This window comes from Pan paniscus, chromosome 3 (genome assembly GCF_029289425.2).
Source record: "Pan paniscus chromosome 3, NHGRI_mPanPan1-v2.0_pri, whole genome shotgun sequence".
NCBI lineage: Eukaryota > Metazoa > Chordata > Mammalia > Primates > Hominidae > Pan > Pan paniscus.
In genome coordinates this window covers 181,525,731-181,544,320 of record NC_073252.2, presented here as the reverse complement: position 1 = coordinate 181,544,320, position 18,590 = coordinate 181,525,731, and the positions used below count along the sequence as shown (strand labels likewise).

The 18,590-nt window shown below is 46.4% G+C and overlaps 1 protein-coding gene across 1 annotated transcript in view; it reads right to left on the bottom strand.

Moving 5' to 3' along the window:
* Positions 1–16,660, bottom strand: part of STOX2 (storkhead box 2) — a 224,385-nt gene extending 207,725 nt beyond the window's left edge. Inside the window, exon 1 of the mRNA XM_034959471.3 lies at positions 13,834–16,660. Within this exon, the coding sequence (XP_034815362.1) occupies positions 13,834–14,197 (364 nt within the window). The 5' untranslated portion in view covers positions 14,198–16,660. The remainder of the gene's footprint in view (positions 1–13,833) is intronic.
* Positions 16,661–18,590: the final 1,930 nt, after the last annotated feature.

Sequence of the window (18,590 nt, the reverse complement as noted above, 5' to 3'; positions counted from 1 at the left end):
TGATATTATTTTAAGAAAACAAATTTTGGAGCTTTCTGAACCTTATCTCTTCCATAGTGTCAAAGACATATCTAAAGTATTCATTTTTAAAAGAAGAAAGAGAGGAGAGGAAAAAACTATTCATGAATTAAACTTTTTTCACAGGAAACATTTTCTAATTAGTCACATATCACTGAATTAACACCATCAACAATTTCCATGTGAATCTGTCTTCATGGACTTCTTCAAACTAAAGATGTGCTGCTATAAGCAGCTTCTATTCCCCTTCCTGCTTTTATTTACTTCTTGATTTGGCATAAGCAGTTTTAAACATAAACAATCTCTTCCACATGAAGGAGATGGAAGATTTAAAACAGGAGAAGCATGTGACAAGAACCAAAACTTGTCACCCAAAGGAACAGCATGGCGCTTCATACTTTAGGCCTGGATCAAATACCTGGTGCTTGTAACATCTGAACATCTGTTCCTAGGATTGCCTGAGGGAGCCGCTTGTTCTGTGAGCCAGTTTAACTCCATAGCAATGCCCACATTTCTCACCTTTCTGCTTTTGAATTCTGGATCTAACATAGACTTAACACAACATAAACTGGAAACAAACAAAAACAATTCCAATTTCCAAACCAACTGATGTAGTCTCCTAAGAATAAACGGGTGTCAGTCCCCATGTACCATCTATCACCCCTCCCCGTCCTTTGAAACTTGGTCAGTGACAAAGATTCTCTGCTTGGCCAAACTGTAGTCAGTCTCTTGAACCTTCTTGTAGGCCCATCTGTACACTTCCTTGTAAAATCACTTTAGCAAAAGAACCCTGCCCTAAATCGCTTTGACAAGAACCCCAATCCTTGATATCTGATCAGGTTTCTCATCCGCCACCACCCCCGACGTGCTGTCTGATCACCCTGGCCTGTCTTCAGCAAGAATTCTATTAGGTAGGTTTAGCCAGAAATCCCCTCATGCCTTGTCTTAGTCCATGTTGTGCTGCTATAACAGAATACCACAGATTGGCTAATTTATGAACAACAGAAGTATATCTGGCTTATGGTTCTGGAGGCTGGGAAGTCCAAAATCAAGGGGCTGAATTTTGTGAGGGCCCCCTGCTGTGCCGTAACATGGGAGAAGCCACTGCATGGGGTGAGGGTAGGGGTGAGGGTGCGGGCAATTCATCCATTTATCCAGAACCCACTCCCAAGATAACAGCATTAATCCATTGATGAGGGCAAAGGACTCATTGCCTAATCACCTCTTAAAGTTCCCACCTCTCAACGCTGTTGCACTGGGGATTAGATTCCAAGATATGAACTTTGGGAAACACATTTAAACCACAGCACCCCTGATGTTTCTTAGTAGTAATTTTCCAGCCACTGACTTGCACCCAGCTCTTTCTTTGGCAATGAATTGCCACTTGCCCATGCTGTGTTTGGAGTTCAGCCTAATTTCTCTCCCCTACTGCAAAACCTTGTTGCACTGCTTCCTGTATCTACCATGGTGGTCCTGATAAAGCCTTCCTCACAGTACTTTAAAAGTAACATTAAATAATTTTTTCTTTAACCTAGGGCAGAAGCATCCTCAACAGTCCCTGATCCAGATACACAATGAAGGAGGTTTCTGGGCCAGAAAGTGAGCATTTTACCAACTCATACCTACACCAGTCCCTCCCTGCAACTGCAAGGTGGCAGCTACACTTACCTCTGTCCCCACTACTCCTCCTTAGGGTCAAGGGTAGAGAATCCAGGTTTATTTATCCATGCAGAGCAGTACTGTAGTTACAAGGTCAAAAGGAAACCACCAAACAAGTTAATTCTTCATAGGTAAAAATGGCAGTGAATATTCGAGAGTTATGCTCTATGAATTCAGTTTACTGTTAGTGATTTACAAAAAGCTGACATTTCACAGTCTTCCATAGAAAAACCTATCTATAATTTTTTGGAGAATAAAAGATGCTCATAATTCAACTTTTAAAAAGTATTTCAGAGGGAAACAGCACTTAAAACATTTTATCAAAAATAGCTAATGCAAAATAAGTGTACTAAAGGAAAAGATACAACAGTAATGTTGAAAGTCTGTATGTTTTTCTGTTTTGGTTCTAGAAAGTCAAGTACATAATCAAAACACAAATCTCTGTATTTCTCCAAAAGTGGAGAGTTGACTTAAAAAATAAAAGTCAGGGCCAGGAATGGTAGCTCACACCTGTAATTTCAGCACTTTGGGAGGCCGAGGTGGGCAGATCACGAGGTCAGGAGGTCGAGACCATCCTGGCCAACATGGTGAAACTCCGTCTCTACTAAAAGTAGAAAAATTAGCTGGGTGTGATGGCACGTGCCTGGAATCCCAGCTACTCAGGAGGCTGAGGCAGAAGAATCACTTGAACAAGGGAGGCGGAGGTTGCAGTTAGCCAACATCGAGCCACTGTACTCCAGCCTGGTGACAGAGCAAGACTCCGTCTCAATAAATAAATAAATATAAATAAAAATCAGATCAGGCCAGGCACAGTGGCTCACGCCTGTAATCCCAGCACTTTGGGAGGCTGAGGCGAGAGGATCACTTGAGGAAGAGTTCAAGACCAGCCTGGGCAACATAGTGACATGTCATCTCCACTAAAAAAAACCTTTATTTTAAAGTTAGCTGGGTGTGGTGGCTCATGCCTGTAGCCCCAGTTACTTGGGAGGCTGAAGCGGAAGGATCTCTTGAGTCTGAGAGCTCAAGGTTGCAGTGAGCCATGATCACACCACTGTACTCCAGCCTGGGAGACAGAGCAAGACTCCTCTGTCTCAAAAATAAATAAATAAATAACAGCTCTAATTCGTATCCAAATTCCACAAAATTCAAGCATGTCCTATTGTTTACAATGTGTACAGATGAAAACTTTAGTACAAATTCACCACTACCCCTAGAAAAACAATTCAAAGCAATCAAGACCCCCAGTGTCTTAAATTTTCTTAAAACAGTACGAGATTTTTTTGCCATTTTTTTTTAGCTCATCAGCTACCATTAGTGTCAGTGTATTTTATGTGTAGCCCAAGACAATTCTTCTTCCTATGTGGCCCAGGGAAGCCAAAAGATTGGACACCCCTGATCTAACAGAATGAAGAAGTATATAGCATAAAGACTGTCTTCTAGAATGTTCCTTTTTCAATATAAGAGGAAATGCTAAAGATACAGGTAAAAACGAAATAAAGATGCTAGAGTAACCATTATTATCTGGGAACAGACACAGTGTCTAAAGTACTGCTTTTGTTTTTCTACATTACTGCATTTCCTACATTTAAAATGTACTGCTTTCTACATTTTCTACATTACCTCACAGTCTACTAACGATTAAAGACTTTCCTTGGACAAACTTTTTGTTACAAATTAATAACCAGGCTCTGATGAAAGGAAAGTGATCAACCTAGACAAATTATGCTAGTCACAAAGTCCCCCAAAACAAAAAACAAAGGATGCTTCCCGTCTCTGCGGTTCTATATTAACTCCAAAGTCAGCAGGTCTTCCAAGGCTTTCCCAGCCTATCACGACCAACCCAGGACAGAGGGGAAGTGACCGGTCAGGAGAACCTGGAGCCCAGAGGCACTGCTGGAGGGAGTCAGGCGAGGATTGGAATGAATGGTGGCGCTGTAACAAGACTACAGGAGAGATGTAACCCTAACCGATGAGATAGAAACTGGATTTCTTTCCAGAAGCGCCGCAGAGTTCACTGAGCTGCATCCTCCTTTCACTTCCTCAGGAAGAGTCCAGGAGAGTCTGGTTTATTGACCAGAGAACAGAGATTTAAAAAGAAAAAACCAAAGTGATTCGTCCAGACTGGACAGTTCTTTTCACCCAGCAGGTGTAGTGCGGGGTCCATCTGCTACAGGAACCCGCGCTGATCCCTTAGTCCTCCTCCTGGCCCTGGCGAAATTGGCTGGGAGAGCTCAGCCCGCCCCGCAGGCCTGTTGGGGAGATAAATCCACAAAGAAAGCGGCCTGATTCCCAGCAAGAGCCTTCCGCGGCAGCCTCGCGGACACCAGGCAGCTGCTCCCCTCACACCTCCTCTTCCTCTGTCTTCTCCCTCGCCTTTTTTCAGCTCCCAGTCATGCATCTGGGCCGTCTCCCATGCTCCCGTCTCCCTGCTGACAGCCCACTGCTTCAGGAGCACCCTGGGCCCTCACCTGCCTACCCCACCTCCCCCAGCTCAGCGTCTTCCAGCTCCATCCACCCACCAGGGCTGCCAAACAAGCAGGCAGGATTAAGAAGCTGAGCTGGGAGTGGGGTGGGTGTGGGGTGTGGGGCTGTGAAGGCCGCAGGGATAAAGCGCAAGTGTTCCCTAGAGAAGGTGTCACCCACAGCCAAATGACAAAGAGGGAAGGCGATGAGACACGGTGGCCAGAGAGACTGCAAATCCTGGCGGCTCGGGCAGGTTCACTGGCGCCTTAGGCTGACAGGTGGTTTGCAGGGACTGCAGGACTGTCCCAAGAGTGGAAAGCATCCCAAAGGGGTCACACCAGAAGGCCTGGGGACTGCTGTCCCTAATAAAATTTGTTTGGGAAATCATATCCACCGTGGTGCCCCTCTAAATATGGAGAAGTTCTCCTCCCTTTTTCAGCATGAAAGTGTCAGAGGCCGGGCGCGGTGGCTCATGCCTGTAATCCCAGCACTTTGGGAGGCCAAGACGGGCAGATCACGAAGTCAGGAGATCGAGACCATCCTGGCTAACACGGTGAAACCCCGTCTCTACTAAAAATACTAAAAATTAGCCGGGCGTGGTGGTGGTCGCCTGTAGTCCCAGCTACTCGGGAGGCTGAGGCAGGAGAATGGCGTGAAGCCGGGAGGCGGAGCTTGCAGTGAGCTGAGATCACGTCACTGCACTCCAGCCTGGGCGACAGAGCAAGACTCCGTCTCAAAAAAAAAAAAGAAAGAAAAAAGAAAAAAAGAACGTGTCAGAAAGCATCTGGGACTCACAAAGGCCCCCTCCAGGCATGGGGGCTTCGAGCTGTGGGGCAGTGGGGGCAGTGCATGCAGGGGAGTCTGGAATCTCTGAAGACCACTTGCCTTACAAGGGCATGTCCTGGGCCCTACCGTCCTGAACACGAACACATAAATGTTTGTTTCCTCAAAATCTGGACGGCGGCGGACCTTATTTAGAAGTAGAAAGGCAGAGGTGTCATCATAACCTTTTGTTGCAATGGTTTGAAAAGAAAAATAGTCCAAATCCTGGAGGGAAAGTGGGGGTCGGGGGAAGAAGGGAGGCACCTGACACAGCGCTGGCAGAGGCTGAGACAGAAGGAAATGCTGTCACACGCAGAGCTCTCAGGAAGCAGGCCACAGTGGGTCACTGCTCTGGGAAGCCAGCCTTCCAGCCAGCACCGCCACAGTATCCTGGGGTTCACGGTGAAGACAGAAGGCTGCAGCAACCTCAGGCGGCAGGAAGATGGGGCGCCCCAGACTGGATTCCACCCCTTCAAGACACCAGGAAGCCCTCCGTGAGCTCCAGGGACTCCCGGATTCATGAGAAGGAGGTGATTTTGGACTCACTATGCATCCCCAGCTTCCATGCCAGAGAGCTAGACTAAGGGACATCATGTGCTTCCCAAACGTACGTTATTGGGGAGTGGGGAGGTGACATCCTGCTTACAGAAACAAGTCATTTTACACTGACAGATGGGCTGTCACTTTAGAAAATTATTATAGGGCCTTCACAATAAATTGGGAAAATGGAGTCTTTAATCGTGTTTATTTTCATCTTCAGAGTGAAATCTACAGCACAGAGGTATGCTTCCAAAGTGTTAATGTCATAAGGACAAATTCAGACCTGGATCTGCTCAGCATGGGGTCTCCCACTGTCCCATGCACTTTCTCAACTTACCCACTTAATTCAGGCCCCAAAGACTTGGATGAATCCTTTCTACCTCTTTATCTAAGTCATTTATCCATTTATCAAATTCTCAAAGACACACCGCCAGCTCTGGCCCTTGGCAGTGTCCAGCCTGACTGGTCCGCATCAAGAGAGACTGATGCCAAGCTATCAAGAGCTGTTTAAGCCAGCTCATCCCATGCCAGTGTGATTTTTATTTTTACTTTTTGTATTTATTGAGATAGGGTCTCACTCTGTCACCCAGGCTAGACTGCAGTGGCACAATCTTGGCTCACTGTAGCTTCCATCTCCCAGGCTCAAACGATCCTCCCACCTCAGCCTCTCAAGTAGCTGGGACCACAGGCACACAGCACCACGCTCAGCAAATTTTTTAAAAACTTTTTTGTAGAAATGGCATCTTGCTATCTTGCCCCAGGCTGGTCCAGAACTCCTGGGCTCCAGTGATCCCCTCACTTAGGCCTCCCAAAGTGCTGGGATTATAGGCGTGAGCCACCATGCTTGGCCTAGTGTGATTCAAGTGGATTAAAATCTCTTGACAGAAGGTCTTCTTAAAAATCCAGATCTAGCTATTATTATAGTATACTATAAATTAAAAAATTAGATCCAAAGCTTGTACTTTGGCAATACATCTATTTATTCCTCATTGAGATAAACTATAGACCATATCGTTAGTTTCCCCCAAATTAAGAAATGTTGGAAATCATATCATGTCTACAGCTATGCAACAAGGGTTTAAAACTTATTTAACAAATATATAAACTAAGTAGAAGGACACAAGTACAATCTCCAAACTTCAAGTAACTAATGTTAAAGCCCACCTCATACACTGAAAATTTTATTTTTAAGGTGACCAGATCATCACTGTGTGTGATATTTTAGGCAGACTGAAGACACTTAAAATTCCTTGCAGCAAATAGTTTGTATATAACGAACTTTCCTGGGTTTTTACCCCAAAATATATGATCGACCTCAGGAACAGAAAGCATCTAAATACTTTCAACCCGTCGCAAGACACAGACACCGTTTCAGTTTAATGAGCCCTTTTAAAAGAACTTGGCAATAACCAGCAAATTTACCTTTAGATGCAATTTATTTTCCAAATTCAAAGGAAACCCACAAGGAAACAAACGTGCTCAAGATCATAATTAATCTATAAGCAGTAAAATTTAGAAATCTTTGCAAAGCCAGAGTTATCACAGCAAGACCTGGAATCTCAGAAGTTCATTCTAAATGCTTTATTACAGTGAAACTGACAGCCTTTGCTGAAAACATCTTTCAGCCAAAGTGAGATAATTCATAAAAATGGTTTTTATGACTAGCTAGAAGTCACTAAAGTTTTAAATGCATCCTTGGTCACTGTTTAGACTTAATCCTGTGATTTTAATGTAAGAGATAAGCTTCTTTAGGAGCCAGGCCTGCTTCTTAAACTTCTCTAAATTTTCTGCCGACCCCAACCCAGTGCACATTTCTGGAGACTCATGCCTTCTCTCTGCAGAACACCATCCCACACGGCCCCACAGGACCTGGCCTGGGCCTGCCTCTGACCTCAGCTGCAGTCACACCTTCTTCTCCTTTCCTGGCTCAACAAGCCCAGCCCCATGGGCCACCCTCTCTGTTTCTCCAGCATAGCAAGCTGGTTTCCACCTGCTCCTCTGTCATTGCTGGTTGGTGGATACCTGCCTCATGGGTCAAGTGTCACCCCAAATGAGGTACTGTCGAGTAGTCATCCAAAACACTGTTTCTAGCATCCCAGGGCCTGGGTCCACATCCCGGCTCTATCACTTACTAACTAGGCATCCCTGGAGAACATTTATCTTTCTGTTCCTTAAGGTCCTTATTTGTATATGGATAAAATAATGATACCTAAATGGTATAGGTGTCTTAAAGATTAGATTAGATCATAAAAATAAAGCATTTAGAAAATAGTTGGTGATCAATAAATGTAAATGTTAGCTATTCTGTCATTTCTCCCCAGCGCTCTCTATTCTATCAAGTGCTTAATTTTTACAGCATTTAAAAATATTAGAAATTTTTATTTCTTTAATTTTTTTTCTTTCTTTTTTTTTTTTTTTGAGACAGAGTCTCACTGTCACCCAGGCTGGAGTGCAGTGTCGTGATCTCGGCTCGGCTCACTACAACTTCTGCCTCCCAGGTTCAAGCAATTCTCCTGCCTCAGCCTCCCAAGTAGTTAGGATTACAGGTGTCTGCCACCACACCTGGCTAATTTTTGTGTTTTCAGTAGAGACAGGGTTTCACCATGTTGGCCAGGCTGGTCTCAAAGTCCTGACCTCAGGTGGCCCACCTGCCTCAGCCTCCCAAAGTGCTGGGATTACAGGTGTGAGCCACCACGCCCAGACCATTTCTTTAATTTTTCAAATGTCTGTTGTGCCACTAGAATGGAGCCTCCAAAAGTACAGGGACTGTATCTGACTTGTTCTCCACTTCAGTGCCTAGAACACATCCCAGGAACTGGTGAATGCTCCAGTCACTGAATGAATCAATATCTACAATTTAAAAGGCTTTAAAACAATTGTTAAGCAATTCAAGCTATTCGTCTAGGAATATTATTCAATTTTAAGTTGACTTAAGTAAGTTATTGAACTGTAACTTCTTTTGAGTATACAAATGTCTGTGGAGTGTACATTTTTTAAAATAATTCTAGGCTGGGCTTGGGTGCTAACATCTGTAATCTCAGCACTTTAGGAGGCTGAGACGGGAGGACTGCTTGAGGCCAGGAGTTCAAAACCAGTGATTTGGTTTGGAGCTGTGTCCCCACCCAAATCTCATCTTACAGCTCCCATAATTCCCACATGTTATGGGAGGGACCCTGTGGGAAATGACTGAATTATGGGGACAGATCTTTCCTGTGCTGTTCTCATGACAGTGAATGGGTTTCACGAGATCTGATGGTTTTAAACAAGGGAGTTTGCTTGCACAAGCTCTCTTTGCCTGCTGCCATCCACGTAAGATGTGACTTGCTCCTCCTTGCCTTCTGCCATGATTGTGAGGCTTCCCCGGCCATGTGAAACTGTGAGTTCTCCATTAAACTTCTTTCCTTTGTAAATTGCCCAGTCTCAGGTATGTCTTTAACAGCAGCATAAAAATGGACTGATACGGGCCGGGTGCGGTGGCTCACGCCTGCAACCCCAGCACTTTGGAAGGCCAAGGCAGGCGGATCAAGAGGTCAGGAGATTGAGACCATCATGGCTAATACAGTGAGACCCCGTCTCTACTAAAAATACAAAAAATCAGCCAGGTGTGTTGGCAGGCGCCTGTAGTCCCAACTACTTGTAGTCCCAGCTACTCCGGAGGCTGAGGCAGGAGAATGGCGTGAACCCGGGAGGCGGAGCTTGCAGTGAGCCGAGATCGCACCACTGCACTCCAGCCTGGGCGACAGAGCGAGACTCCGTCTCAAAAAAAAAAAAAAAAAAAAAAGGACTAATACAACCAGCCTTGGCAACATAGGGAGACCCTGTCTCTACAAAAAAAAAAAGTTAAAAATTAGCCAGGCATAGTGGTGTGTGCCTATAGCCCACCTACTAGGGAGGCTGAGGCAGGAGGACCACTTGAGCTCAGGAGTTGGAGGCTGCAGTGAGCCATGATAGTGCCACTGCACTCCAGCCTGGGCAACAGAATGAAACCTTGTCTCAAAAACAAAAAAGAAATCTGTCTTAAAAATCTACTATTTGGGGAAATCACTTCAAGAAAGCAACTCTTTTTGAGAAAACCAATAAAAATTTTGGAAAAGAATAAAATCTTGATGCCCATGTGTTCTAAACAATTTTATAATGCAAAATACAAGTTCTGATATAAAGTCTAAAAAAATGTATTTGGTCTGAACTATTTAAACATGTGAGGATCAAATGGGAAAGTGTAAAGTGCCACTTTCCCATTTGGGGACAGAGATGCACCTGTGCTCCCTGAGGTCTGGAGGGGGAGCATGCACATGGCTCCACACAAAGGCTAAGGGCTTGTGACCAAGGCTAGAAGGCCCTCCAGCCTCAACCAGACTAATGGTGTCTTTCTTCGGGTACTAACCGTGGCCTGTGCAAGTGTACCGAAGGAGAGCAAACACTCTAAAGAAGCACTTGGCATTTCTCCCTCTGTTTCAATAGGCCTAGCTAGTGCTCCTATTTCTTTCTAATCCCCTCCCAGTCCCACCCTTCACCCTCACTGGCATGGAATTCTCACTGTAACACAGATCAAATCACTTCATTCCCACCCCTGCTTAGAAGCCTCCAGTGGCTTCTAGATCTTCACATCTGGCCCTCTCCCACCTTTCCATTGTCTTATCACCCCAGCCAGTTTCCAAACACATCAGGAACTCTCCAACCCCAAGCCTTCACTCAAGCTCCGGGCACCTCCTTCCCCAGCAGGGAAAGTTCTCCTGCTCTGCAGGAACTCCCGCCCCACCCCCATCTCCATCTGCACAAGGTCAAGTTCAAGCCTCATACCTGGGAAACCTCCCCTACCAGCTCACGAGACAGAAGTAACTGCTTCTCGTTCACTCAAAACAAAGAGTCCTCAAAGCATTTAGCACACTCTCAATTTCTTATGTCAGAATACCCCAAAAGATGGCATGTCCCACCAGTCTTCCTATTTGCAGGAGTGACACACAGAGGCTGGCGCTAGAAAGCACTCAATAAACATGTATGGGCTTTAATTTACTGTAATTTACTCAAAATACATAGCACAATTTTAAAACATTACCAGCATCCTGTATACCCTTTGAAGGGTTCTGAAAATCAAAAGTCCAAACTTTTTTTCTATATGCCCACAGTAGGTTATTTCTAAGAATGGACTTGCAAATTCTAGTAGGTTATTTCTAAGTAGTGAATTGGAAGATGCCAAGTCAAAACCACTTTTCCTTTGAGTGGCTTAACACCCTGCTTCTTGTTGAATCCAGTAATTATCTCCTTGTTGTCCAACCCTCACCTGAAGTTTTACAGTTGGTTAGAACCATATACTTTTGGAATTACAGGCACCAAAATGCTTATGATTTCAACACAGGTGTTTCAAGTTACAGCATAAAATATTAACTCCTGGCAAATCCTGCTGTGAAAGTGTAGGTTTGCCTCAACTGTACCACAGCACAGCCAGAAAAAAGCACCGGGGCTTGTCTGTCTCGCCTTGCCTGTGAGCCTCTCTGCTCTGGGATGTGTGAAATCATGCACCCAGGCGAACCCAAGTCAAGAGACAGGGCAAAACCGTTCCTCTCCTTTCTTCACTGGCAGGATCTAATGGAACACTTTTATTACCACTCTCTATGGTGGGATCTAAGAGATCATCTGAAACACAACCAATTTTTATAAATAATCTGTATCCCCCACAAGAATGATAAGACTTAAGCAAGCTTTTGGCTACCAGTTATTTCAGAGGACTATTGGTAACTGATGAGCTTAATTCAAGTTCAACAAGTGGGAATGTAATGCGCCTCCTGTAAAGCTCATCTATGTGTCTGGCTCTATGGCCGTTTCATATGCATGAAATAATGAGCTAAAATCCCGAAACAATGTAAAAGGACCTGACGATATATGTACTACAGATGGGGGTCAATTGAAAGGGATGCTGCAAGAAATGTATTACTAATAATAAAGTATCAAAGATAGCATTTGGTTTCTGGTTTTGTACATTTAGCAGTAGATCGATTCTAGGCTATTCCTATGATAACATCACTCTTTTCAGAGTAGAGTTTCAGCCAGGATCCCCCATATCACCGCCCCGGCCCCCCGCCAGCATTTGAACTTGTCATCACGTGCACTGTGACTCAGAATAAAAGGTTGTGAGCCAATCCTCATCAGCTTCCAGACTGGAATTGCAAAGCCCAGTAAAAGATCTGGCAACAAAAAAAATGAGGAAGCCTGCAGCAGATATTGAGAATTTTTATAGTAGATAAAAATCTTTCAAACAATTCAGCATTTTACCGTCATTACTGAAGCAAAATTGGAATTCCAGTGGAGATTTTTAACCCACCCCACCCCCCAGGCAGTTCAAAAGAAAGTTAGCACTTGGATCCCAGCAGGTATCACCCCTGCTCTTTTATCTGATGCTTGGGCTTTAAGAGGGAGTCCCTCTGCTTCCTCTGAGGGTGCAGAGGTAAGGTGAAGAGCTCAGTACTACAGAGGCTGGCAGGCCCCATCAGCTGCCAGTCAGCAGAGACAGCTCAGGCCAGGCCACCTACCCAGGTCAGGGCAACAGTCAACCAATTAGAGCAATTTGGAACCTTTAAAAATTGCCAAAATATTTCTCTTTGGTTAATATGACAGATCACCAATTCCTATGAACTTATAAATTCTGCTGAAATAAAAAAAATACATGAGCATACTGAAATATTTACAAATGAAATTAAGTTGATATAATGTCTGGGATTTCAAAAAAGTACGGGTAGGGGGTAGATGGGGGTATAAATGCAGTAAGACCGGCCATGCCATTGATACTTTTTGGAGCGGAACGATGAGTACACGGTGGGGGTTTAATATAATATTTTTGAGTTATACTACTTTTGTATATATTTGAAATTATGCAAAATAAAACATTAAAAAGTGTGAAATCGAATTTCAAAGAAAATTATTAAAAGCCTGTAGAGCAATCTATACGGTGCATATAAATGACTACGTATATCCTTACGTCCTAATGTGTCACACACAGTCCTACAGTGCAAAAGCAAGTTAAGTCTCAGAGGCGTTCACCTTGGCCCTTTACGGAGGCCGCTTAATTTCAGAGACTGAGGTTTTTGCTAAAGTCAAAAGAATTGAGAAAATTAAGGCACCTTTTGAAATTCAGCGCAGGTTACAAAATACACAAGATGCAAGCTTTACTAGCTTTTTGTCAACTCAAGTCAAAGAAAGCTTTGTAAAGATCTCTTCTCTGCCAAAATAGACAAAACACAACAAAATTAAAATGCTATAAATTCGTCACACGCATAGATGGCGTCACATCAGCAGGTAACAGCTAATCCTTCAGAGGAAGGCGGCATGGCAACAGCGGGTCACGAAAAAAGGCGGCTTTACAGTTTTTTAGCGTTTGAACTTTTGACCTCCCAAAATGTCAAGAAAGAATTTCTAAACCGCGGGACTAGAAAGAATGCTTTCTTCCTTGAAATTGTTTCCTAAAGCTTTACTATTTACTATGTACGCTTTTAGCCACCGGACCCAAAGTACAAAACTCAAAAGTATATTCTACAGGCGATGCAAACTGGATTAAGGAGGGGAAATGAAGTAGTGCAATAAAAACCAGCAAGTCAAAGCAGCACTGGAAACGCGGCGGCGACCTTCACCTCTGGGCGACTCTGCCCCTCTTTACGTTTTGCTCTCTTTTGTTGAGGATCAGATTTTTTTTCCTCCGGCCTCTTTGCGTCTCTTCCTTCCCTCAGACACACAAAACGACTTGAGAGATGTGCTGCAGGTGAGACATTTAAGACGAACTCTGCAGCCTTGCCTCGTTGAGAAATGCGTGCGCGCAACACTCAGCCCCAACCCGAGCTTCCCGGCGCGTCCCCCGCAGTCGCCACCCAGGCAAGGGCGTCCCGGGCGCACCTGAGCCGCCGCTCCAGCTGGGAGCCCCGCGCGACCCGAGTCCCGGAGTCCTCCCCGCCCACCTCCGCCCGGCCCGCGCACTCCAGCCGCGGAGCAGTGCCGGGAGGGGGACACTCACGCGCCCCGAGTGCCGCGCCCTCCGAGCCGCCCGCCGAGCTGCGGCGCCCACCTGGCCGGCCCCAGGCACCGCCCGCCACCGGGGAGGCTCCCGCGGGCAGGCGGGGGCGGCGCACCGGGAATGGGACGGCTCCCTCCTTTCGGTGCCAGGAAGTTCCCCAATCCTACGCTCGCAGAGGGCCCCCGGCTCCTCCCCCGGCAGGGACGCGGGCACCCAGGGGAGCCTCGGCGGTGCCCGCGGCGGGCTGGGGCAGGGCGGGGCACCCGCGACCGCACGGCACGGACGCGACCCGGTGGGAAGGGACGGGACGGGCGCGCGGCGGTCGCACTCACCCAGGCAGCGGATGTGGAAGCCCGAGGGCGGCCGCAGGGCCCGGCGCGTCCAGCCCTCGCGCAGCGCCTCCAGATGCTCCTCCTTGCCCTGGATCAGCAGGACCTGCTCGTCGATCCAGCCCAGGAAGAAGGTCTCGGCCACCGCGGCCGTGACCTTCTTGTTCCAGAAGTGCTGCATGTTCTCGGCTTTGAAGTCGGCGAAGATCTCGTAGCCGATGTGGTGCCGGGCGAGCTGGCGGGGCTGGGCCGGGGGCGCGGGCCGGGCTGCCCCTGGCCTTTCCCCCGCCGGCCCCTCTGCCGGGCCCAGGACGATGGCCAGGGAGTGAGGCGCGATCTGCAGAAACTTCTCCATCTTCCCAGGCATCTGCCGCGCCGACCTGGCTCACCGAGGCCGCCTCCCGCCGCTCCCAGGAACAGCCGCCGGGACGTGGCTGCAAGACCAGCGGGGAGCGCGACCGTCCCCCAGGGCAGGGCTGGCCGCGCCTCCCCCGCGCCCGCGTCCCTGCAGCCCGGGCGCCCGGCGCAGTCCCTGGGCGCAGCCCGCGGGTCGCTGCGGGGAAGGGACGGTGTGCGGGGCCCGCTCGGGCCTGAGCTCTGGAGCGCGTTACCTGCAGCTCCGGGCCACCCTTCGGGCAGCGCTCATTTTCCGGCCTCGGCACCCTCGCCTCCCCGGGCGCCCAGCGGCCCCGCGGGGGCGGAGACGCGGGAGGAGGCGGTGAGGGGGCGGGCAGTGCGCACCGCGCCCGGGAACCCCCTCGGCTGGACGCGGCCTGAGGAATCCCAAGGAGTCCGCTGAGGGAGGTGGTCGGGGAGCGCGGATGGCCTAGGGGTGAGCGTTTGGGTGTTGGGCCTCGAGGGAGATCAGAAAGCGGGGGTTGGGGGGGACGCAACGGCGACACTTGGAAGGCACGGATTCCGGAGCGGCGAGTGTCGCTCCTCCCCACGCTCCACCCCTGCCCCCACCTCCCACCTCTCGCTGGAACAAGTGGATTCGCTGACTGGTTAATGAATGTACCCTTAGAAGTGGCTTTTTAAAAAACTTAGTCAACCACGAAAAATTGTCATCAGTCCCTCCTCCCAAACTCTTGTGGAATTCTACTCTCTTGTCTTCAGCATATACTTTGGCCTACCCTGGAGGAAACCCAATCAACCATTAACCCTCGGTTTATGAAGAGGTTACAGAAATTTACCAGGAAAGGTAACGATGATGCTTTTAAGAAAATTCCTTACGTTTGTTTCTGTGCAAAATTCTGTTTGACTTATATTTTAATCGAGAGAGACTAGTAGTCATATGTGAAAAGAGATGATTGTCATAAGAAGCATTAAGAGTTATGCTACATTTACCCAGAGCGGTATTTAAATTTCAATGTGCATCACCGTCACCTGAACACGTATTAAAACGCAGGTATCTGGGCCCCATTCCCAGAGTTTCTGATTCAGTAGGTCTAGGGGAACCCGGTTTTTAAAATTTCTAAGAAATTCCCAGATGCTGCTGCTACTGCTGCTGCTGGTGGTCTCGGACCACACCGTGAAAAACACAGAATGTCCAGCCTGGTTTTGGGGAATAGAAATAACTGAACTGTTTTCCGCTGGCGTCCTGGGATTTTATTATCATGAAAAAGTCACCAAACCCGGGTCTAAAGACCTGAGGTGTTTGTTTTGTTTTGTTTTGGCTTTGTTTTGTTTTTGAGACGAGGTCTCACTGTCGCCCAGGCTAGAGTGCAGTGGCGCGATCTTGGCTCACTGCAACCTCCGCCTCCCAGGTTTCTCCTGCCTCAGCCTCCCCAGTAGCTGGGATTACAGGCGGGCGCCACCACACCCGGCTAATTTTTGTATTTTTAGTAGAGACGGGGTTTCACCACATTGTCCAGGCTGGTCTCGAACTCCTGACCTCAGGTGATCCACCCACCTCGGCCTCCTAAAGTGCTGGGATTACAGGCGTGAGCCACCGTGCCCGGCCAAGACCTGAGTTTTAGTCTTACTGCAGGATGCCCTATTGAAAAAAGCAAGAAGGCATAGCCCACACTGTTATAATAAACAGAAACTCAGTTTCTCCATCTGCAAAATGGGAGTTGTTAAGTCCTGCTAAGTCCCTGTCACTGGACTGGTGAAGGAATCAAGCAAATAAATGGATAGGAAGTCACCTCAGATGATAAAGTTTTCAGTCAGCATGAGGGTGTTACAGACCCTAGGTGCTTTTCACACCTCAAAAACCAAGAGCTGGGTTTAACATAGGAAGGCCGCTGGAGCAGGGCATCCTGACCTCAGAATTTCCCAGGCACCCACTGTGTGGGGAGACCTGTGATTTTCTTGCCTGGCTTTTGGCGCTTTCGTATTAAGCCTCCTCAATTTGGCCCCGTTGAAATGCCGCATTCCTCACCCTCCTTGCTTAGTGTCTGGGTCTCAGGAAGAAAGGAAGTGATGGTGGTTGGAAAAATGGAAGAAGGGACAATTTTACACTTGTGACTTTTTTTAGTTTGCATTTGTCTCTTTTTTTGTTTTATTTTGACATAACTTCAGACAGAGAAAAGTGCAAGAATTGTACAAAGAATACCCACATATCTTCACCTGGGTTCCTTAATTAACATTTTACTCTGTCTCTACACATGCACAAATTCTTTTTCTAAATGATGGAACAATCTCCCTACTATAAATTATTATTTTACTCTTTTAATTAATAAATATCTTTCTGAGAAGTATTTTGAGATTATATAAATACCATCCTGTTATTTCTCCATTGTTTGCTCATTATAGTGGTCTTTGATTCTTGTTTGTCTTGATATTATAATGGTTGCTAAATTCTGGTATTCCAATTTCATCATGCCTTCTACGTGTATTCATTGTCATTCTACTGTAAAAATGAGCTTTCCTTTATTATTAAATAACAGCGTGGGCTATGCCTTCTTGCTTTATTCAGTAGGTTATAATTCTTAAGTATTATCATTATTTTGATGTTCATATTACCCCAAATTTGGCCAGTGGGAGCTTCTAAAAGCTGGCTCTTATGTCCTTTAGAATTGGTCTCATCATTCTCTGAGCACTTCCTTACTTTTTGGCATGTCAAGATGTTCCAGAATCATTTTGCTCCACCCCTACAATCAGCCATTTTTCCAAGGACCTCTGATTCTTTTTAGTGAATGGTATTTAGAAACCAACATGTGGCTACTAGGTGTGCTCATTGCTACTGAGGTGACATTGGGTTTTGATTAGTCCATCTATTCATGAGCAGCATCCGCAAGATACTATAGTTCTTCTCTTTACAATATGTCTTCAATCATCTGTATAGGAAACATGAGGCAGTGTAGCTTCGTACAAATAGGTTGGATGCAGGGTGGGACAATGTGTGTTCAGTCTACTTATCAGATAGATGAAGGACCTTAGGCAAGTGACCTGTTTAACTCTCTAGTTTCTCATTTCTAAAATGGACAGTTGTCATGAGAAGCAAGATATGTGTAAAGTGCCCAGTACCTGGTAGGCACTCAAGAAAACACTTAATTTCTTCCCTTTCTACTCATTCACTCATAGATGCACATCTTTTTCTTTAGTGTAGCTCTCCCCACAACCTCCAGATTTCTGCTTCTCTCAGAGCCCAGAATATCACTGCATTGCCATGTTCAGGCTTTCCCCTCCATGGAATAAAAGAAATGCTGCTCTGATCAGAGGTGAGGATTTTGCTGCTTCTATTGAAGGTTCTACAACATCTTGCTTTTTAAAAAAGCATACAATCACAAGAATGGCCTGTAACTGCACCACTCTGGGAGGCTGAAGCAAGAGAATCACTTAAGCCTAGGAGTTCAAGGCCAGCCTGGACAACACAGTGAGACCCTGAGTCACAACATTTGTTTCAAAGATTAGCCAGGTGTGGTAGCATATGCCTGTGATCCCAGCTACTCAGGAGGCTGAGGTGGGATGATTGCTTGAGCCCAGGAGCTTGAGGCTGCAGTGAGCTGTGACTGTGGCATTGCACTCCAGTATGGGTGACAGAGCAAGGCCCTGTCTCAAAAAAAAAGAAGAATGAATTAACTTAAAGCTCATCTTGGCAAGCTATCCCTTTGGTGATTGAATGCCTTCCAGAAGTCTTCTAAATGACCACTGTTTATGCAAGACTATCTACTGATCAGGCCCTTTCCCAAACTTGTGTGCTTCCAAACTAATGTGCTAGCCCCAGAAACCATGCTGCAGCAGCTGTGTTTGGGGTCTCTTGCTCCGCCTCTCTTTACCCTGTTCCTTGCTCATGAAGACCCTCAAAGCCTCCTTGTCATCATCCAGATGGCCAGAACAGTCTCCCAATCTTTCCAAACCACAGTGCTTCAAGGTGCCAGGGCAAAGCATGCTCCATGATGTGGGCCTTCCTCCCAACTCAGGATACTCTCAGTCACTTGACCCTAAGGTAACTTTGTACCCAGAAAATCACCAAAAATAGCTCCTTCATTTTCTGTGAGCAACTCCTGAGCAAAAACATACAAAATACTGCAGGAACAAGCAACCATCTGAAATAGTTATACATCTTTTTCCCTAGGAAATTAAATGCAAAACTGCCTTCAATATAGACAACCTTTGACATTCTCAGCAAAGCATGTTTCCCTCTTGAACGGCATCGCAAACATCTGTCCAATCGGCTCTGCGTTCTATTTGCATAACTAAATGGCCTATTTTATTTCCTCAGAACAAAGAATATTTTCTAGAATACTCAAAGGAACAGTGTTTTCAAATAGCTACTTCTTGAAAGATTACTCAACCCTTTGAAAAAAAAATAG